Below are 23,529 nucleotides of genomic sequence, written 5' to 3'. Positions count from 1 at the left end.
AAACTTCTGCGTAACACAAAATATTTCCGAGATTCAGCCAATGAATTTATTTTCTGAAATATTTAACAGGCAATGTTTAATAGTAATTTATTAAGCACCTATGTATCCCGAACCGTGCTAAGCACTGGAGACAGATATAAAGCAAAAGACAATCCCAGCTCTGAAGTAGCTCACATTCTAACTGAGAAACATCAAAATTACTACGCAGAAATGAGATATAAATGGATAAATTACCTCAAGGGAAAGGCACTAGCACTGAGCAAGATGGGGAAAAGACTTCTTGAAAAAGGTAGGATTTCGGTCTGAAGGAAGTCAGGAGATGGAGATAAAGGAGAACACTCTAGGAACGCAGGGTCAACTGATGAAAATGTGTGGAACTGGGAGATGGAGTGTCTTATGCGAGAACAGCAATGAAGGCAGTGTCACAGGATGGCAAAGTTATTGGAGGGGAGTAAGGTATAGAACACTTGAAAAATAGGAGGGGATTGGGTTATGAAGGGCTTTAAAAGCTAATGGATTTTACATTTGATCCTGGAGGTGATAGAGGGCCCCTGAATAGGGGGGTGACATAGGCAAATCTGCACCTTGGGAAGATCAATTTGAAAACCAAATGGATGAGAGACTGGAGTGGGGAGTGGCTTGAGGCAGACAGACCAACCAGGAAGCTATTGCAATAGTCCCAGAATGAGGTGATGGAGGCCTGCACCAGTGTGGCAGCAATGTCAGAAGAGAGAGGGGAGTACAAGAAATGTTAGAAAGACAGAATCTACAGCATTTGGAACTGACTGGATATGGGGGAGGTGCAGAAGTGAGCATTTGAGAATAACATCTAGGTTGAAGCTTGGATGACTAGGAGGAGGGTGGTGACCTCAACAATAGGAATAATAAAAATGCAAAAGGGGAATAGTACATTTTTTAATGGAGGGGTGTGTGTGTGTGCACGTGTGTGTGTGCGCGCGCATGCGCGTATGTTAATGATAACATATAATCTCTTTCTACACAATTTTCCCCTGAATAGTCTGTAATTATTTGTTTGCTTTCAGCTTCCTCTAAATGTTCAAAATCTTGCTTGGTAGCATTCTTACTACTTTTTTGATGGAGCCAATGAAAACTAGGTGTTTTGATTTTTTTTTTCAAGATATGAGTAATTAAATGTTCCATATACACCAGAACACTAAATTGCAACTTGCTATATAAAAATAAGTTATTATACGTGACAATTTTTCAGGTCTTTTCAGTTCAATTATTCAAAGTACACTCATTTACAACCCAATTTTTCTAACTTAGAGACAACTGTAGTAGTACAATGGACGGACAGCTGGACTGGGAGTCCCTGCCTTAGAGACTTATTAAGTATGATGTCACAGCAAGTCACTTAACCCTTCACAGCCTGGGTTTTCTTTCTCAGGTTCCCAGGGGGTTGGACTCAATGATCTTGAAAGTCCAATACTATTCTAAATCTATGAGCCTATGAAATGTGCAAAATACAGTATTTAAGTTATGTGAATTTAATTGTTTGACAATTGTGTTTTAATAACATGCATTACTACTGTTTAATCTGTATTTTCATACTAACGTAGAACAAAAAGTAGGTTTTATCCAAACAGATGAGTCTAAATGTTCACGTACATAATGCAAAGGAGACGTGTAGGTGATTCATTTGCTATTCTCATAAATGCTTTCATACTTATACTCATTCTTACAGAATATATCAAATTAAAATATTCTATACAAACAAAATGAGTAAGTCACATACTAATGTGTATACTAAAACTAAAAGAAAAGAACTACTGTGATGTACTTTGGAAATTTATTAATATTTTAGACATGCAATTAAAATTATAGATGGTTATTAAGATTATACATTTTAATCAGCTATAATAAATCAATACTTACAGTATGTAATATAAAAATTCTGATTCTTCATGCATCAGATTACATAAATTTGGTGTCACATTAATACAATATTTAAATATACTTGTAAGTTTTGTACCTTCAAAAATGTGTACAAGTTACTACAGTATTTTTAATAAGACAAGTATGTACTCTTCTGTTATAAATAATGTTTATATCTTTTGCATACCTGATAAATATACACATTCTAGGTTCTGCAGCAATTTTTTATACTTCAAAATACAAAACATCTGGAAGCTTCTAGCATGAATAAGCCCAAATGTATTATTTGTAACAGATTTCAATTCCACATAAGAGTGAATTCTTTGACATAGAAAATAAATGAAATAAATGATGTCAACTCTAGTTTAATGCTTGAAGAGCTTCTATACTTCTTAATAAATGCATCTGAAAACCCTTCATATGCAGATTAGTTAAGGTGCTATCTATTGCATATTAAATACTTCCAATGATTACATCTGGATTATTAAAGTTATAAATCCATTAAAATGGAGTTTACAATGGAAGTGCTGACAGACCTTTAAATCTAGTATCATGAACTAGCAATGCCATAATCCTTCACCTCTTACTTCAAAGAGAGTAAGTGAATCAACATGCTCTTAAAGTTCATTTTAACACACACAACTTACACCTACCATATCTACAAGATGTATGAGTACAGGAACATCAAAAAGTTTTGGTGTGATTTACAAATCCAAGATAGGCTCTTTCTTAAAAGCTATAGAAGAAAATAAAACCTCTCATACAGCAGTTATTGTAGATATATTAAAGAAAGCAGTTCTTATTTCTTTTTAAGATTCTCCTAGTCAAAGAAAATGTGCCCCTCCCCCTTTGAGGAAGATGGGGGTGGGGGAAAGCACATAGGAAGAAAGCAAGTTATTCACTGATGAACTTAGTTTTGCTTAGGTTTCCATTCATGAAATATTTTTAAGAACAAGGCAACATTTTCACAGCTGGAAAATTACAACTAGATCTTGATTCCCTGCCAAAAGCAATAGATGTAGTAGTGGCTAATCTATGGATAATGCTACATTCATGCATGCAAAGGTGACAAAACAAAGCTCAAAACAAAATATAGCAGCAAAAAGTAACATCTAAATGTTATACATTCTTCATGAATGGGTAATAAGTTATCATTTTATTTACAACTCTAAGATATGACCCTGGTATTTGTCCCGTAAGTGAAAGTTAAAAGAACTGTAGGCAAATATTTCCAATATTATTATCACTAAATTGGAATGAATACTGAAATGAAATTTGCATGTGTGATTTTATAAAATAAAAACTTTTAAATTAATATAATAGAAGTTTCTCGGCTTACAACAGGTTTTGAGAATATATTGTGTGAATTATTTTATGTTTAAAAGATCAATGAAATGCTTCTGAGTACATAAATGTGTTTCAGCACAGAGGAAAAAATGTGTTCATTACTATCATACTTCCTGTTAAAAAATTAATTGTACCCTCATTTCTAAACTACTAGCCTAAAAAAATACATAATCAAATCTCTAATATTTGATTATAAAGTTATACTTAAAAATACAAGTTATAATATTATTTTCTGCCTTTTTGCAATTCTAGATATTGAAGGCAGTTTCGTTTCTACTTTCAACCAAGGACAGATTAAAACACTTTCATTTGTAAACAAAATTTGAGGACTAATTTTTTTCTCTGTTTCAATTATATTGATTTATAATGTAATCATAATGAAAATAGCATTCAGCTCTAAGTAATGTGATAGTAACCAATAACTGAAATAGTTTCAGGTGGTACTAAGTGCAATTAAAATCAAGTTTTAATACAATACTCATTTTGGCTTACAACAATAAAAATGAACAGCTTATTGATTCCTGATTCTTTATGCAGGGAAATAGTCTTTCTTTTAAAGTAGATTTGGTTGTGTCATACTTATGACATGAGATATGTGGGTACCTATGGCAAAATAGAATTAATTTGTTACATAAAAGCATATTTGGCCAAAGTACACTAAAATATCCAAGAATCTTTGTGGCACAAATGAATGACCCCCAATCTTAGTAATAAAAATCATAACCTTTGGCACCAGATTTGAAAATATTTGTCATTAAGACCTCAAACAAGAAAAAAAAATTGATATTCGAGGTATAGTCGCTATATATTCTAAACCCTAAACAGTAAGTTGGGGAAAAACGGGCCAAATCAATTTTCCATTTCCTATTTTCTAATTTTAGAAAATGAACTACATGCTACTTAGGAAAATTATTTCAGAATTTTAAAATGATGCTCTCTTAGGAGAAGTAAGTAAATATTGTGAATAAAGGGCCAGATCCTTTGGATAAGTACACTCAATATTCTCTGACTCCAAATATTAAAGTGATAAAAAAGATAATTCTAAATACTGTTTTAAAAACAAGTCCTTTAACTAGCTCTTTTAAAGAATCTTATCTACTTTATTATTTTTTTAGTGAAGTCAAGCTGTGTCAGAAACATTACAAATTTCATTAAAGAACAGGGACAAGAGGGTGTAGAAGACACATCCCAAACTGAAATTAATTTCTTAACATTAGGAAGATAAAGCTTCCTTCTTGGCTTATCACTGTAATAATTTCTTTAAAGTTATCAAACAGAAAGTTTAAAAACAAAACAAAAACTTTTTTCTTTCACCACTACATTTCCATCTGAAATGATGGGATAATTTCACATGCATTTTGTAACAACATCTAAAGATGCCCTATAGAAGTAACTAAGCGTGCTTTGTAGAGGGATGAAAAATTCACCAGAAAAAAAAATCATATCACTAATTGAACCTTCAAGAAATGTAAATATATATTATTCTCTGAGTAAAGACGTGCACTAAAATTTCACAATCCCTTCATCTAGCCTTTTGGGGGTTTAAAGTTTAAAAATTCCCAAACCTGAAACTCTTAATGTTTAAAATGTATTTTGCTTTTGTCAATATTCCTACAACACTGCCAATTTTATGCTCAGTTCTAAACATCTTATATGTGCCACTATTATAAATTATTCAAATATTTGACTATATCTTTCCCCTTCCTCCAACTTTCTTTGACGTTTGACATCTTCCTTTTTAACAACTTGTCCACATCTTTAAAAGCATGCAATATCTTTACAAAATATTTTTTAAAAACCCACATATTTTATTAGTTTGTTACCAATTTTACAGTTTTCACACAAAACTAAAATTTTAGGATAAAAAAAATGAGCTCCAACAAATATCTAAGCTCTTGAAGTTGAAATATCCTAAGAAAGTCTCAATATTACATAAGTATGACACTCCACCACTTTTGGGCCATTTCTTCCAATGAGTACCAGGAATGGATTTTAAAGTATTACATTACATTGCAGTTCACTTTCACACCAAATATCACATGGTTAGGACCGAGTCAAAATAGTCTCTGCATAAACAGTAATACTAGTAAGAACTGATTTTTGTTTTGCACCAATAAATAAAACACATTCACATGTTCAAATGAAGGACATGAGAAATTCAACCTTAAAACGTATCAATTATAAATATAAAATGCTTATCTGTGCATATATGTAATTAGTAGTTCTGTGCCTAAACATTATCCTCAAATTGATTTCTCAAAAAAAATAAAAAAAATGTAATCGTATTTCAGAAGGCAGGATCTGAATGATGAAAAAAGTCTTAGCAACAGACAGGCATTTTGGAAGGTGAATGTTACTAAGGTAAATGTCCGCACCAATAGATTAATCAGGAAGTAGGGAAGTAGGCTTAGAAGGCCTAATTTACACCCAAGGAAAAGTTATACACCCTAGAGATGCTAGCCTTTTTTACTTTAAAGATTTATATTATTTAGCTCACTTCAGAGATGACACTTTCTGGCAATCCCCACTACTAATTTAAAGCAATTTCTGAGAAGTTAACAGGAAAAAAAAAAACAAAATTTAAACCTATTGTACAGTGTCTTCCACTAGCATTTTTTAAAAGTATGAAATGCAGTGCAACTGGCTTATTAACTCTTAGAAAATTTGCCAGCTTTTCTTGAAGGTTCATATGGCACTCTGAGAATACTTGGGGTTTCTTCCATTACTCTTACAAGAAGATTGTCAATGTAGTCCTCAAGTTCACGGATATGGGTATCTTTTCTTTTAAGTAGTTCTTTGTGTTTCACCAGCTCTTGTAATACTTCTTCATAGGTAAGACTTCGATACCCTGCTGTGGCATCAAAAGGATTGCTATCCTGGAACAGGATAAAAATACTAGTTTTATTAGATGTTATGTCACAGGTAAACAATAAGGTCCAAACAAAGGCTTTGGGGAATCAGGACATGGGGGAGACAAAGGAGGAATGGAAATGAATCATTGTCAATCAATCCTGAAAAAGAAACACGTTTATTATTACAGAGTATTTTTTCTTAACAACAACAAAAAAGCACCAGTATATATTTGCTTATCCAAATCTCTAAAATCTGCATGAAGTTTATGCTACCTCAAAATTGATAATACCTATTCAATTTCAATCTGGTCAGTACATTGTTTTCTTTTCATTTCAATAACAGTAAATGTGCTTTACAATTTATTGTTTTCCAAAGTGAATTAAGGTTCTTTTCTTTGTTTCTGTTAGGTCTCCCTAGACAAATTGCAAATGACTTATTATTAGAATCAAGAGGAACACAGTATTGATATTAAATTTACTAAATAATTTTATAGGTAGAAACTTTAAAAGAATGAAACTATAAAGAGTGACTAGTTTACTTCTGAGGCATCTCTATATGTGATATATGTGGTTCCACTATAAAGTGATAACATTTTCATGAGCAGCTTAAGGATTTCACAACACACAAACAGTATTTATAGCATAAGATACTGATTTAGAATGTAACAAAAAGTATAGGCCCCACATATAAGGATGATATCTACATTTTAAATACCTAATATATGTGTTAAAAATAGCAATATAGAATTGTGGTTACAAAATCATGAACCCACAGAATATTGGAGTTGGAATGTAACTCAAGTTAGTCCAAACTATACTAGAAAAAGAATACCTATAACATAATTGGCAACTGGTCATCCAGTCAGTCAATAAGAATTTACTGACCACCTACTATGTGCTAAAACACTACGCTCAGTTCTAGGTATACAAAGAAAGGCAAAAAATGGTTCCTGCCCTCAAGGGCTAACAATCTAATCAGGAAGACAACGAGCAACCAAATATATATAAACAAGTTATATTCAGGACAAACAGACAACAAGAAGTAACAGAGGGAAGGCACTAAAATTAAGAGGGAAGAGGGGAAAAGCTTTCTGCAGAAGGTGGAATTTTAGGTGGGATTTGAAGGAAGCCAAGAAGCAGAGATGAGGAGGGTGAGCATGCCAGGCTTAGGGGACAACCAGAGAAAAGGCCTAGGGCTGAGAAATGGAATGTCTTGTTCATGGAGCAGAAAGGATGCCACTATCACTGGATCAAAGACTATGTGGGAGGAGGAGAGGGGGTGTGTGTGTGTGTGTGTGTGTGTGTGTGTGTGTGTGTGTGTGTGTGTGTGTGTGTGTGTGTGAGAGAGACACAGAGACAGACAGATAGATATACAGACCTGTGCAAAGGACAGATGAATGGAGGATGGACTAGATTGGAGAGGGACTTGCGGCAGCCAGACTAACCACTTGACTGCTGCAATAGCCCAGAATGAGATGATGAAGAACTGCAGTATCAGAGGTGAGAAGGGAATGTATTCAAGAGACATTAAGTAATGAGGTGAGATTCACAGGCCTTGGCAACAGATTATTTAATCTGCTGGAAATGGGAAGTAGGGGTTGTGGGGAGATAATTAGGAACAGAAGATGCCAACTAGGGTGTGAGCGTGAAGAAGTGGAAGGACGGTGTTGGGACAATATGAGTTTAAGATGCCTAATGAACTACTCACTACTCATATTCAATCTGGATAAATAGAATATAATCAATAGGGCAAAGGTATTAATATTAAAGGAGGAAAGTCTTCTTGTAAAAAGTGAGATTGTACTCATTCACTCCCAATGTGAGAGTAGGGTCTTAACACAAAGTCCAAATTCAGGAAGAGTAAGGCTGTAAGAATGAGTAAAAAGAAAAAGAATCCCACCATAAAGAGTTATAATGGTTACAGGGACACCTAAGACACAAACTCGAAAAAGAATGATTCCAAAATATTTTCAATCAAAACTGCAAAGAAAAATACAACTTGGACACAAAGTTCTCCTAGATTTCCTGGAAGAAATGAATCAAGAATTTAAAAATAAAGAACTTAAAATTATTTTTACACACAAAACCAGAGAAATAGACAAAAAAATTGGAAAAGAAATGAGTGCTAGAAAAGAGAAACTTGGAGAGAGAATTAACAACTTAAGAAGTAAAACACCTTATCCAAACAAACAACTGACTACTTAAAAAGGTAGCTACTATTAAAAATAAAACAAAAAACCTTGACCTGGAAAACAGACTGGGGAGAGATAATTTAAGAATCACAGGCCTGTCTGAAAGCTGTGATAAAAAAGAAGGAAAGAAAGAAAAAAGCCTGTATGTCTTATTTCGAAGAAATCATAAAACTGCCTACAACTATGAGAACCAAAGAGAGCTAAGTGGAAATATAAAGAATCCACTAGTCATCTCCTGAAATAATCTCCAAAATGAAAACTCTCAAAAGCAAAGACAAAATCCAGAACTTCCAAATGAAAGACAAAAAATATTTCAAACGGCCTGAAATAAAGAGTTTAATTACTAAGGAACCACAGATACAATCTCAAAAGATTTATCATCGACCACTGTAAAGGAGTACCGGTCTCTGAATGTATTCCAAAAGGCAAAATATATAGCTATATAACTATTAATAAACTACCCAGAAAAACTGAGTAACATCATACAGGGGAGAAAAAAGTATCTTTAATGAACTAGATGACTTTTAAGAACTGATGAAAAAACTAAAGCTGAGTAGAAATTTTTAAATATAAACATAGAAAAAGAAAAACATAAAAAGGTAAATATGAGCAAACTATCATAAGGGACTAATCAATGATGAAGCCTTTATAAGGGTGTCCCTAAAGTCTGGAAACATAGGCAAAAATGCATATTTTCAAGAAATGAAATGAATAAGATTTTTACTTAATTGGAATATTAACAAATAACATCTTCAATATGATTTCCATCATTTGTGATGCAAAGGTCACGTGAACTCGGTGCAATAACTCCACATTGCCATCAAGTGTCTATGTGTCCAGACTTTAGGAATACCCTGTATTCGAACAGAGAGAGACAATATGAGTGTCTCCTCAGAATCCTACCATCATCAAGAGTCATAGAAGGAGATACATAAGAGAGATCTCAGTAGTGGTTTTGTTGTTTTGATTATCTTAAAAGAGAAGAAAGAAAAATATGCTAGAGAGAAAAAAGGGAGCAGATGAGTGGAGGAAATTATTTCACAAAATTGAGGGGCCCAAGTTAAAGACTACACAAATGAGGAAGGAGCAAGGGAAGGGAGTGACACTTGAACTTCATTTTCATGTGAATTGATGAAAGGAGTAAAGGATATATACCCACAGTTGGACAGAGAAATATAGTTCACTCAAGAGAAACTAAAAGAAAAGGAGAGGGAGGAAAGTGAATTCAGGGAGGAGAGTGGATCTCAAAGATGGGTCTAAAAGGAAAGAAATAATAAGAATTTGTGACTGGGCTCTGAGTGAGGAAAAGAGAAGGGGGAGTAGGAGGAGCAGACACAGATTGCATCGTACTTAAAGTATGGGTTCTCAGCATACTCCTTTCCTTCCTGACTAAACCTTTTCTTTGTAAAGAGGAGGCAATAAACAGGTGGGAAAAAACGTAAGAGATTAGGATAGAGAGAAATTCACAATTAATTCTCAAAACTGTAAATTGAACGAGATGAACTCACCATAAAATGGAATAGGAGAGAATACACTATAAAGTAGATTCAACAACATGTGGTTTACTAGAAATATACTGGAAACAAAAAGATTATCATAAGAGTTAAAGGGCCTGGGACAATATTATGCTTTAGCTTCCCTCAAAAGGCAGGGTAGCAGTCATGATCTGAGATCATGATTAAAAGACATAAAAAGGGAAACTTACAGTATGTTAAAATCTACCTCAGAAATTGTTAGAGCAATATTAAATATATATGTGCTGAATGGCATAGCATCTAAATAGTTAAAGGAAAAGTTACATGTGTTAAAGGAAGAAATGACAAAATAAAACTATTAATAGTGGGAGACTTCTACATACACCTTTTCAGACCTACACAAATATAATAAAAAGAAAAGATGAGTAGAATTTCAGATATCTATGGCAACTGCTGAATGGGAATAGAAAGGAATATACATATTCTCAGCAGTACATTGCAGGCTTTACAAAAATCTGATCAAGTACTTAAGGCATAAAAACCTTGCAAAAATAGAGAAAAATTAAGCACACTGTTTAATGACCTGGATGCAATAAATATATAATAATATATACAATTTAAGAGCCACTGAAATGACAAAAAATTAAAGAACAAATGACCTAATTCTAAAGAACTAGTAGGTCAAAAAACAAATCAAAGAAAAATAGGTAATTTAATTAAAGATAATAAGACAACATATCAAAATTTTGGAATGCTGATAAAACAGTCCTCACGGAAATCTAAATCTCTAAATATGTTCACTAACAAAAGAGAGAAATAACAGGTCAATAGATTAGGTATGCAATGAAAAAAACTAGAAAACCAATAAATTGAAATCCCAAGTAAACACCAAAAAAGAAATTCTGAATAAAGAGAATTTAAAAAAAGGAAGAAAAAAAAAAGCATGTAATTAATAAATTAAGCAAAAAGCTGCTGCTTTGGAGGGAAAATAAAATGGAAAAAATTAGCTAATTTGAATCTTAAAAATTAATTAGGCCATTTTACCAATATAAAAAATGAATTAGTTACATTAACAAAAAACGAAGAAACAAAATTATCTGAAACAATTTTGCCTAATTATATGCCAACGAAACTGACAATCTGCATGAAATGGATGAGTATTTACAAAAACATAAAATGCATACATTAGCAGAATAAGAAATAGGGGGCTTAAATAACTCGATCTTAGAAAAAGTCAAAAATAAGCTCTCAAATTATAAACACTTGGGCCTAGATGAATTTATAACAGAATTCTATCAAACATTCAAAGAACAATTATTTTTAATACTACGTAAGCTTTTTGAAAATGGGAAAAGACATGGTCTTACTAAATCCGTCTATGATCCAACTATGATCTTGATATGTAAACCAGGGAGAGTCAAAAGAGAGAAAGAAAATTATAGACCAATATCCCCAATGCATATTAACAAAAACTACTAAATGAAATATTAGCAGACTACAGCAACATATTATAAAGATTATACACTATGACCTGGTTGGATTCAGGATTCGTTAGAAAAACTATACATACAACAAATTATATCAATAACAAGAACAATGAAAACAATATGATTCTATTAAGAGACACAGAAAAAGCTTTTAACAAGATTTGGCACCTAATTCCTACTAAAAACACTAAAGAACTAAATGGATCTTCTCTTAAATTATTATTAATAATTATTAATGATTATTAATAACTATCTAAAACTAAGTGCCACGTAATGAGGGTATCCACAGGTCTTCTGATAAGATCAAAGGTAATATAAGGATGTCTATTATCACCACTATTATTTGAGTGCTAGAAATGCTAGCTATTGCAATAATACAAGACAAAGAAATTGAGGGAGTAAGTACAGGAAAAGAGAAAGTAAAAGTAAAGATTTCTGCAGATGACATGACATGATGATTTACTTAGAGAACCTTTGAGTCAACTAAAAATTAATTGAAAAGTAACTTCAAACAAAGTAACAGGACGTAAGACACATGCACATGAGTTACTGGCATTTCTGTGTATCACTGTATTATTAACAAAACTCAGCAGGAAGAGATGGAATAGGAAATTCCATTTTAAAAAACTACAAAAAGCATAAAATGAATAGGAGTCTACCTGTGCTTATGATTAACTCCTAGGCTGAGGCTCAATTACAAAGGCAGCACCAGACAACTCAGTGTAAAGATTAGATGGTAGGTGGGGAAAAACAAGGGTAGTAGTTTCATGGGGAGGTGATATTTCTAAGCTTTGCAATCAATCAAAGGGATGTCTCAGAAGAAGCCTAAATACAGGCAGTGTCAGCTGGCTAGAAAGAGAGTGAAGTCCTATCCTAGGCTCTCATCTGCTCTCTAAATGCCAACTGATCATATTTTTACACACATGCGTGAGCGCGCACACACACACACACAAAATCTCAGCAAGAAAAGATCTATACATATATAGCTCTACACATACCAACAGATAAAGACATTAATGTCCTAATCTAGCTTCTTCCCTGAGCTTCCATTCTGCATTACCAACGACCTATTGGACATTTCAAACTGATGGCTCAGAGATAGTTCAACCTCAAGATACATAAAACAGAGCTTATCTTTTCTCCAAATTGTTCCTTTTTCCCAACTTCTCTATTCCTGTCAAAGGCACCCAAAGTCTCTCAGGTTCCTAGCATTATCTTCATTATCAATGCTATCTTTAATTTCTCACTCTTCCTTACCCTACATAACTAATCAGTTCAAAATCTATGTACCTCAACTACATCTCTAAAATGTGACCCCTTCTTTCCACTCAGAGCCACCACCTTACTTAAAAGCTGTCACAGTTCCCTCCATTTGAAATTAAATTTTTTAAAGTATTATTTTCTTCTTTGTACTTGCATTTCCCAGCACTTGGTATGGATTCTAGTACAAAGTAGATTCCAAATAAATGTTTGTTGATTGACTCATCCGTATTAAACTTTCACATGCAAAACACCCAAATTTTGGAATATGACACTCAAAATATCCCCTTTTCTTAGGCTTCCTTTATTTTGCTATGAGACCTTACATTTTTTGTGACAAACACTTATTTAGTTTTGAAAAAAAAATATTCTCCCAAAAAGATCCATTTTTTAAAGTACAGTATTATTATATAATTTTTAAGTACATACTTTTGTTCACATTTAATGAGATATTTTAGGTGTGCAGTCTATTTCTGGAAGATCAATATTCTGACCACTAGATACTTTTTTCACTCTTATCCATATAACCAACTTTCTTCTAAAGAATATACAAATCAGTGTAGGATACATATATATTTATAGTACTAGTTCCAGTTTGATTTCAATTAGTGATAGTTATCAATGTACAATAATTCAATTTGTAAACATATTTAGTTTGAACATATTAGCTAAGTTTCTGAATGACCTTTTGAAAAGATCTAACTCCACATTACATATATCAAACTATATGTTATATGCCAAACTACATATATTATATGATACACATAATATACATAGTTTTATATATATTTAAGAAAGAACCAAAAAACATTTTGGATCTAAAATCACTTAGTTTTGTGAGTTTTTTTTACTCTTGGAGATCTGATTTTAATAAGGAAAAAAATGAAGCAACTACAATTTGAAAGCAAGATGATATAGGCTGTTCCAAGCAATTGTCATAATAAGATAGCACATTATATTGGACCTAAGCACCTGTCCAGCAATAGGAGTTGAAATTCTGAACCTCAAATGGATGACTTTTTGTCATAATAATGTAATGTGAAGTACTTAACTCTCTGGACCTCTGTTTCTTCATATGTTAAATGAAGTTGTTCTTGATGAGGTCTGGGTTCCCTTCCAAGTCTAAGATTCTAGGCAGTATGGTTTGTGTTTGGTTTTATAGAAGCAATAAAACCCTCTAAGATTTCACTGTCACACTAAAATATTTATCCTTACCATGGGCTTTCAATGATTCTGTGACAAATCAGTAGGTGTGAGAATTAAATAAATGAAACTATACAGGATACGTTATGAAAAAGTTTGGCTTATTCTTGCTCATTCTGACAAAACTATGGTATTCATCCATCAACATCTTGCTCATAATAATCAAAACATACATTATATGGACTCTGTTTTCCAGATCTACAATGTATTCCTTAAATTCCTTTGCAATAATTGCAAAAATACTGATATCATAAGATACTATAAAGAAAAGCTTTATTTTTAACTAACACCTTTTTTGAGACATTGAAAACAGAAATAAGAAATAATAGATTTTAAGACTGTCTTAATGATCAGAAGTTTAAATTAACCATGACCAAAATACTAGCATGTGGAAATTTAATTTCCCCAAATATCTGATTGTTCTGGAACTCTGTGATAAGTCCTTAGAACCAACACATACTAAGGTGTAGAGAGACTACCAGGAAGTAAAACTATGCCCAAAAAAGACAGCTGATACTTCCACACTATAAACTTTTGAGTATATTTCCCAGAGCTTTCTTGTGTCTATATGAGTATTTGCCCCAGAAAGCTTACATGAAGTTTTGTTGTAAGAAAACATCTTAGAAACACATGTATTATGAGCTACATTCTGGGAAAGAATACAGAGTAATTAAAAACACAGTTGGATCTCAGTTCCAGATTTTATTCCAGATTAGAAAAAACTATGCAACTCTATTTTTAGAAAAGATTTTAATACTGCCTAATACACAACCTGAAAAAAGATCATTTTATATTGTAAAGATGTAAAAAATATTCACTTGTGAATAAAATTAAAATGCAGGGATCCACTAGGTTATAAATATATTTATCTACAAACAGAACGATATTAACAGCATTATTAAACTAAATTGGAATTCAAATATAAAATTCTTTTAATCATCTAAAAATAGTTTGTGTACTATTTTTGGAAAAGAGCTGATATTGGAAAAATATAATCTGGTAAAACTCTAAAACAAACATTCAATGAGATTCCTAATTGTTCTACATTGTTTCCTAGTTTATGCCACATAACACATGTTTTTAAGATGTTTTCTTATGCTGAAATTCAATGCAAACCATCTTCCCACCCATCCCACCAATAAAATCCCCACATGGAGACAATAAGAATATTTTAAGGATTTGAGGATGGGGTGAAAGAATAATGGAACTACTATCAATGTTATCTACTCTGAATTTTTAATATTAACATACACATTCATAAGATATCAGTTTCGTAGATAACCTATATTTTCCTTTATGTGCAAATTTCTACATTTTTAAATAAGAAATGTGTATCTTTTTCAATACTTAAATTTAAACAAAAGCAAATTACCAGGACTCAAAATAGCTAAAGATTTAAAGAAAGGTTGTCCTGGTAACCAAATATTGGTGGGGTACTAACTGACATCCAAGGCAACTAGAGGAGAGAGAGAGAGATAAGATGAAGGCTTGGCATTCTCTGATCATCTCATTATTGTTCTAATGAGGAACTTTGCTCTGGGAATATCATCTCAGCTACTTTCACATCTTTTGTCCTACTCCCTTGATCTCCCTTTCAGTTCTTAATTAGGCCTTAAAGAGCTCACACTGCCCTTTCAACTGGCTACTGCTCCTGTTTAAACACTGTGCTTTCAGAGACAGGTGTTGGCACCAGAATATAAGACATACAAACTTAATTACAAAACACTATGTCCAGAGGGAAAAAAATAACCTGGTGGATTGCTATTATTGGAGAACTTAATGTAAATTACTTCAAACATCTTATAATCTTCATAAAAATTTTTCAAATACTTTTTCCTCAAAAAAGGAAAGCGTTTTCTCCTTTTAATTACATCTTGCATTAAATTAACAACACCTAGTAATCCTTTAACTGTCATTAAGGATAGTTAGTATTCCAAAGAAAAATAATCACACATCAAGGAATTCTTTTATCACCTTTAAATCCTTTAAATAAAACAATTTTCATGTTTTATTTCTTTAAAGAAGCCTAAGGATGCTTTTACAGTAATGAATTACATGATTTGGGGAAGTACATTTACAAGCACACAGAAATTGTAATTAAGGTTACTTTAGAGACAATAGCTACCATGTTCAGTCAATTTTTTGATGTTTTATTTTGTCTGAGATTAAGTAACTGGCTGATAAAATTCAGTTTACTATCTGATCAAAGGCTGACTTCATGTATTCTGACATTTCCTATCAGTCTATCATATATAGAAACTTAGGTTTTTATGAAATATCAAAACTTATAATTCATTTACATAAATGGTACAAAATCATACTGTTTCTATAATACTTTCTGTATAGTTTGAGAATTAGAAAATATTTTGAGTAGTCTATAAGTCCTAATAAATCCATCATTTCTTATAAGCATATCACATCATGCAAATTGTGATATATCACTTTTAAAAAATCTTATTACTATTCATCCACATCATACACATTAAGCACAAACTAACCAAACCTCTTGGATTAAAGCCCCAGTTTCAGCTTTCAGGGAGAACTTTTACACCAAGATCTGGCCACACTTGCCCATGTTTTCCTAAAGCAGCTCACCACTTATTTTAATATGTGCTAAGCTGGTTACAAATAAAATCTAACTTTAAGCAATGACCTAACAACAGATTTAACTGTAGAAGGAGAGTAAAACCAGAAGAAATAAACTGAGGAAATGTTAATATTCAATACAGAGAAAAGCATTTATTCTGGCACTAGATATATCTGACTATAAAAGTCTTAAAAGGGAAATAGAATACTTAAGACACTTAAAATCTTCACCATCAGAGCAAAAAGCAAATGTATTTGAAAGAAGATATAGTCTTGGATTGACTGAGACCAGATTAACCAATACTTTTCACGTATGGTACTCAGGTTATTCAAGCACTGTCCTTGCTCCAAAGTTATCCATGTTACAATAAACAAAAACATTCTTGCAATTTTCATTTCCATATTCTTGAACACACATATATGTTCATTTTAACTCTTATCTTTAAACGAATATCAAAACAAATGAAATATATATATATATATATATTCAAAATTCTTCAATTATAATTACACTATTTACTAAAAATTTTACAAGTGGTATGGATCCCATTGCCTGTTGTGTGTATATATATATACACATATATATATATAGATATAGATATAGATATAGATATAGATATATAGATATAGATATATACATATACAGATATATAGATATATAGATAGATATATAGATATATATAGATAGATACATAAGGCATTTTTGTACTCTCATTATTTTATAGGAACCTTAGCAATTTAACTCTAGTAATAAAGAAAAATTTCGATAGTTTGCAATGCTGTTACTCACCAGTATTTTCCTGAGATCTTCACTGCTTGTCGGTTTCATATGAAAACTGAGTAATAAAAAATATACATAAATGTCAAATAGGTATAGCTTACATTGAATGCAAAATTATACTCTTTAAAACCAATATCAAAGTAATTTCTATGATAACATCTTAAGTAATAACAAATAGTTCATGAATGCTATCATTGGTTTTCTTCTCTCTCTTAAAATTTAAAATCTGGAGGTAAGCTCTACATATCTACATACACCTCAGAAATGAAGATTTAAACCTATTGCTCCTGAAGCAGTAAATATAAATTTAAAAATAATATTAACTACAGAGATAGTTTACAAAAATGAAATTTATACATTAAATATTATTAATACTATACATGCAATACTAGAAGATATATATATCTCAGGATATTTTTATACAAATCTATGAAAAATTAAATAAATTTGGGACTTCAAAGATATTAAAATGATAGAATGAGGAAAAAGTCCTCTAATTCATAGGTCTCAGCAAAATTAACCTTCCATATATCATTCTACTGCTAAGACTCAATCCTGAGTTGTGCAGACCCCTTCCTGGCATAGCTATTTCTTCATACTGGACTTAAAATTCAGATATTCAGACTAAAAGGTAATAAAAGAGAAGAAATTAGGATTATTTCTGAATGCAACAATAATCTTTTGCCATAAAGCTTGCCCTTTAAGAAATGAAGAGCAACCAAAAACTTATTTAGGAGATAAACAGAATTTAATGTGTAGGTATCACTTATTTTCATTGATTATTTAAAATTACTACACCTTCTACAAAACATAACAATTGAGCCCTAGGGAAACTTCTTGTGCTTTTAATAAGTATTACTATTACTGAATTAAAATGGATTGTGGGTATGCTATAACGGGATTCCTATGCGAATTATCAATTTTACATTTTAACTTTTGGGGAGATCTACATAAAGAATATGGACATCAAAGACTAAATCTACATAAACTTATTAAAAAGTTTCATTTGTTATTAATAGCCTCAATATCAAGATGATGGTTTTTACCCAATATACATGAACTCCCAGTAGATACTAAGGGATATCTATCAGGCCTACGTTAGGAGTCATTACAATTATAATACTACAACACCATGAGTTTAGAATTGCTTTATTACTGGACCAGGCTGTATTATCTAATGTATAAAGTAAATAATTTATATGCTCTTCTGTCCAGCTTAAAATTCAACATAGGCAACAAAAATACAGAGATATTAAGATTAAACATTTAACACATGGATTAAAAAAGAAAATTATATACCATGTATTGTAATTGTGGGATGGAAGGCACAGTTGTGAGGTGGAGAAAGTGAAAGAAGTGAACTGAGGACCAGATAATCAAAGAAGGCATCATGATAAGCAAGTATATAATGCTACTCGTGGTCTTTTTAAGGCACTGACTATAGCCCTGGACTCAAAAGCAGCAGTGTAATGCTGGTATTGATCAAATTTGTTAGAAAAAGGTGAAAGATAGGAGAATAAGAAACATAAGAAATCATCCTTTGAGGCAAAAAAAATAAGAATCTTAAGCGAAGTCGGCCTCTGTTGCTGCTTTGGGTTAGCTTTCCACTGTTAATGTTCAGCTCTTCAAATATGTTATATTTGTATAAGAGAAAGAGAGAGACAGACGGACACACACATGCACATATCAGTTGGGTTGCTCATATATGGCTGTACAATATTTACATTTACTTTCTCAAATAATATAACAAGTTTTGTATCATGATGAAAGTATCAATAAAATATATTTATAAGTTGATTAAAGCTCTAAATCACTAATAATAACAGAAATAAGAATCAAAGCAATTCTAAGGTTTCACATCATGCCCAGCAAAGTGGCAAAAATGATATAAAATAGAAGTACTCTATGTTGCAGGGGTTATTAAATAACAAGTAAACCAACACACATAAGAGTTATAATTTAGTACAACCATTCTAGAAAGTAATTTGGAATTAAGCAAATAAAGTAGTTAAATATCCATAATCTTTGACCCAAAGATTATACTGCTAGGAATATATTCCAAGGAGGTTAATGACAAAAAGAAAGACTCCATATATACCAAAATATTTGAAACAGAGAACTTGCATCAGAGGACTGAAAACAGATTAGGTGATCACTGACTGGAAGAATGGCTAAAGAAATTATGGAATACAAATTAATGAAATATTTTTATGTTGCAAAAAACAATGGCTATGATAAGTACAGAGAAGCACAGAAAGACTTACATTAACTGATTTAAAGTGAAGTAAGCAGAGCCATGAAAAAACAGTATCAGTAATTACCATGTAAACAGAAGCACCACTATAAACAGAACATTGTGAAATTGACAAGCAAGAAGCTTAGGTCTAAATACAAAATATGAGAAGACATCTTCCCTAACTTTTCTAAAAAGGTTGGGGTTCCATTAGTGTGCAACACTGCAGATGATGTCAGGTTTTATTTTGATGTATTGACTGGTTTTACTGATTTGGGGGACAGGGTCTTCTTCCTCTTTTTCATTTAAGAAAAGGATGCCTCTTGGGGAGGGTCAGCAGGAAAAGTTTCAGGGCAAAATATAGATGATGTAAAAACAAAACAGACCTGGAAAAATCTGGTTTTAATAATTTCATAAGACCTAAACATCTTTCATGAAATTGAATGTGCTTTCACTTTTTTTATTTTACCTGGCCTTATAGCATAGTCACTGATATGCACACACAAAAAAAATTTTGCTCCTTTGATATAAAAAAATACAAAGAATATATAAGAGAATATAAAATATTTAAAGGGCAAAATAACTCAAAATGGTGAAAAACTGGGAGCCCAGTCTATCAAAGCCTAAGGATTTTTGTAACTTAAGTGAAAGCCAACAACCTCCTGAAAAACACAAGAATACTTTAGGATGATTATATTACAATAAGGTAACAATTAGAAGGGGAAAGGTGTCTAGTGAATCAAGTCCTAGTTAATTCCCCTTATACCTGCTTTTAACAGAGAGCTGAGGCATTCTGCCCTTCTTATTCCATAAAGGAGATCTGAGTGAGAGGCCTTTTTTATCGAGTATTGTCTAAAGTGTAAAGACAGGAACCCTCCCTCATAGTCTGCTCTTTATTCTCACTGATGTGTCAAACACATGATGAACTCAGTCATTCACGGACTGCCTTTTTTGATCTGTCCTTAAGGAGGAAAAAAATGAGTTAGCTGAACTGGATTGAATTAGCTTGGTGAAAAATAAAATGTCTTTATTTATCGAAGTGTGGCACCAATTTGTGATATCTTTCTCCTTGGCATGCTGTCCTCATGTCAGACAAGATACTGAATAATGCAATCTGACTGCTCAACTGAGCTGCTGACAGGTTAAAAGAACGGTGTTTTTAAGAATATATAGAATAAATTGTGAGGTACTAAAATATACAAATGTCATCTGTACCAAATTTTAGGATAATAAATTTAAATTTTGAAGTACTGAAGGATTCTGGCAAAAAACAAGTTTAAATTAATAAAACATTCTGCAGCAAACTGATGTTGAAATGTTATGATGACTGAAAATTTTCATAATTTCTATTGAAAAAATTATTTGACATTTAAAATTCTGAACATATAAATTGCCTAGGGAATTTTTAGAAACAGTGATTCCTCAAAGTAGCATTGTTTATCTACTTTTTATGAATACAGAAAAATAGTTTTATGTGAGTAGGCCAGATGAATCAGTCTTTATAAAGTATTAAAGATAATCATAGTAGTAAAAGCCAAAACATTACAATTATTATTCAAGATTTCCTAAAAATTCTTAAGAGCTAAAAAGGGGATGAACAAATAAGAACAAAGAACAAATAAATTGTTCATTTACAGAACAAAAATATGCAAGGATTATTGATCTTTTACTAAATACACAGCATTGTGTCTAGAATAAAGCACTTTAAGATTACAAATTTTCATCATAATCTAGATCATATACATATGAAGCACAGTAATGCTGCCATTAGTAAAGCAATAGTTTTAATTAACAAATTAGCTCAACCTAATTAATGCTATTAGTTAGTGCTATCTATTAAAGTTTCTCATCTGGAAACACTTCCATGAATCAAAATTACATTCCTTCCCATCAGTTATTTGTCCATTCCCGAATAGGGCATAAAAAATGTGCAATCAGAAGAAAATTAACACCTTTAACTTATATCTTACAGAACGTGCCCACTTACTTACCATGAGTAGTTGGGGCTCTAAAGAACCGTGGTTTTGCCAGAGTAACAATTATACTGATTGAAAATATATGACTAATATTGAAATGTTTTACATGATTGCATGTATATAACCTATATCAGATTTCTTATTGTCTCAAGGAGGGGGGAGGGAAGGAAGGAACGAATAGAATTTGAAATTCAAAATTTTTTTTTAAAAAATGGCAAATGTTAAAAATTGTTTTCACATGTAATGGGGAAAAAATAAAACATTTAAAAAAATAAATATTATCCAATATATGATAATAGTAGGTAACTCTAATGTTCCTTTCTCAAAGCTAACTGATAAACACATCTAACGATAAAAAGAAAAATACAGAACTGAACAAACTAGGAGAATTCAGGGATGAAAGATTGACAGCACCTTCTAAATGAAAACAATGAAGACTATACATATTTCTCAGCACTATATAATACCTTTACAAAAAGAGGCCATGTACTAAGTCACAGAATAATATAAAAAAAGCAAAGCAGAAAAACCAAATCACATCTTTTACAGACTATTTTTAAAATCACACTTGTGATTTCATCAGGGTAGAGAGCTATGAGTGAGGAACTTCCTCTACCAATGCAAATCTGGCTCTTCTGTAGAACTTACAGTTCTGGGGCACTGAGGAAATAAATAACTTGCTAAGTGTCACCTAGTTGTGTCAGAGATGGGACTTGAAGCTAGGTTTTCCTGACTTGGAAGCCATCTTTCTATTGACTACACTAAAATAAAATGGAAATATTAATCCAACACAGGGGACCCACGCAAAACAAAGACTTCAATGAAGACTGGAACTTCTCTGCTTTTCAGAATATGTTCCATTCCCTTCTGCAGTTTCTGGTGGGTGCAGAATAGTTTTGTGTTATTTGAATTTCTTTTCCTTTATATTTCAAAGTCTTTCTTCTGTTACCTTGCAGAATTTGCTGTTTGTCACTGGTATATATTAACCACTATCTGGCTGGGGAGTTTGAAGCATAGTTTTGTTGCTACTGTGTTTCCTACTGGCAGTCTGTGGATTCTTTCATTGTTCCCACCCTTCTCCCAAGGAGAAGGTCTGGACAGCTTTCTTATATTATTTCTTGCATTATGTTATTCAGTTTTTTTGACTTATATCATGTTCTTCTTGGAGGCCCACGATCTTTAAGTTATCCCTACCCATCCTGTCATGAAGCTTAATATATTATGCTTGCCTAAAGAATATGCATTCTTTTAGTTATTGCTTTTCTTCTTCCAGACTGTCATTCACTATAGCATATCTGTATTCTCAATCTGTTGTTTTTTCTTTTGTTTCTTTGCAGGGACTTAAATTTTCTACTCTGATGATCATCTCTTCTATGCAGGTCATAAGTTCTGCCATTTTGATCTAAATTCTTCTCTCAAGTTACTGATTTGTCTCTCAAACCATTTTGGAACATTATACTGCAGTTTTTTCTTAGGAACCCAACTCTGTTTTATCATGCATTGATTCAATTTCCTTTGTCTTGCTGTATTTGGAGATGTTTGCAATCTTTTAGATGTTTTGGTACCATCTTTCTGATTTTAGTATCTTACTTGTTGATTTATGTGAGTTTTTTTCCTTCTGAGGACTTTGGCATTTTGGGGCTTTTCCCCCTCATATTCCTCTCTTAACTTACTTTCTGACTCTCATTCCCAGAGCTGGACCTCAAAGCTATCTCAACCCTCATCCATTTTGGGGAATTAATTTATTATCAGCCACAGTCCCTCCCCCAAGTAACTTCTGGGAGGACAGTACTGACCCCAGCTAAACACCAGTCCATCTTCTTTCAGACATGTTACAACCCACACACGGGTACCCTATTCCAGTTACCTCACTTCTTTAGTTCTCTAAGTGCAACTGCTCCAGGCAGAGCATGGTACCAACCACTACACTTCCCCATGTTCTGTAAGTAACTAAAGAGTTGTAGTCTACTACTTATTGCAAAAGAATGCTGGGGTAAGAGAGGGGACACGGGATACAGGGCAGATTTCAGCAGCAGGACCATTACTAAGTGGATCCAGGAAGACAAGCTGGTGGTAGGCTGTGTTATACCCTGCAACATCAAGGAGGCTGGGTGAAGAGGGTGCTGAGCAACTGTGTTAGGAATCAGCATTCTTGACTGCTAAATAATAAGGCTATCTATTAACTTGGTGGGTTTCTTGGTTCCTTTGCCTGCAAAAACAGCTGTAATTGCTTGACCTAAG

At 32.4% G+C, this 23,529-nt stretch overlaps 1 protein-coding gene across 1 annotated transcript in view; it reads right to left on the bottom strand.

Annotated features, from left to right (window-relative positions):
* Positions 1 to 1,793: 1,793 nt before the first annotated feature.
* Positions 1,794 to 23,529, bottom strand: part of RAB11FIP2 (RAB11 family interacting protein 2) — an 80,990-nt gene continuing 59,254 nt past the window's right edge. The window contains exons 4-5 of the mRNA XM_036735427.1: positions 17,089 to 17,134; positions 1,794 to 6,119 (exon numbers count right to left, since the gene is read on the bottom strand). Of these exons, the coding sequence (XP_036591322.1) occupies positions 5,892 to 6,119; positions 17,089 to 17,134 (274 nt within the window). The 3' untranslated portion in view covers positions 1,794 to 5,891. The remainder of the gene's footprint in view (positions 6,120 to 17,088; positions 17,135 to 23,529) is intronic.

The sequence above is a fragment of the Trichosurus vulpecula genome, chromosome 8 (assembly GCF_011100635.1).
Source record: "Trichosurus vulpecula isolate mTriVul1 chromosome 8, mTriVul1.pri, whole genome shotgun sequence".
Taxonomy (NCBI): Eukaryota; Metazoa; Chordata; class Mammalia; order Diprotodontia; family Phalangeridae; genus Trichosurus; species Trichosurus vulpecula.
Note: the sequence above shows the minus strand (reverse complement) of the source record. Positions and strands in the feature narration are given on the sequence as shown.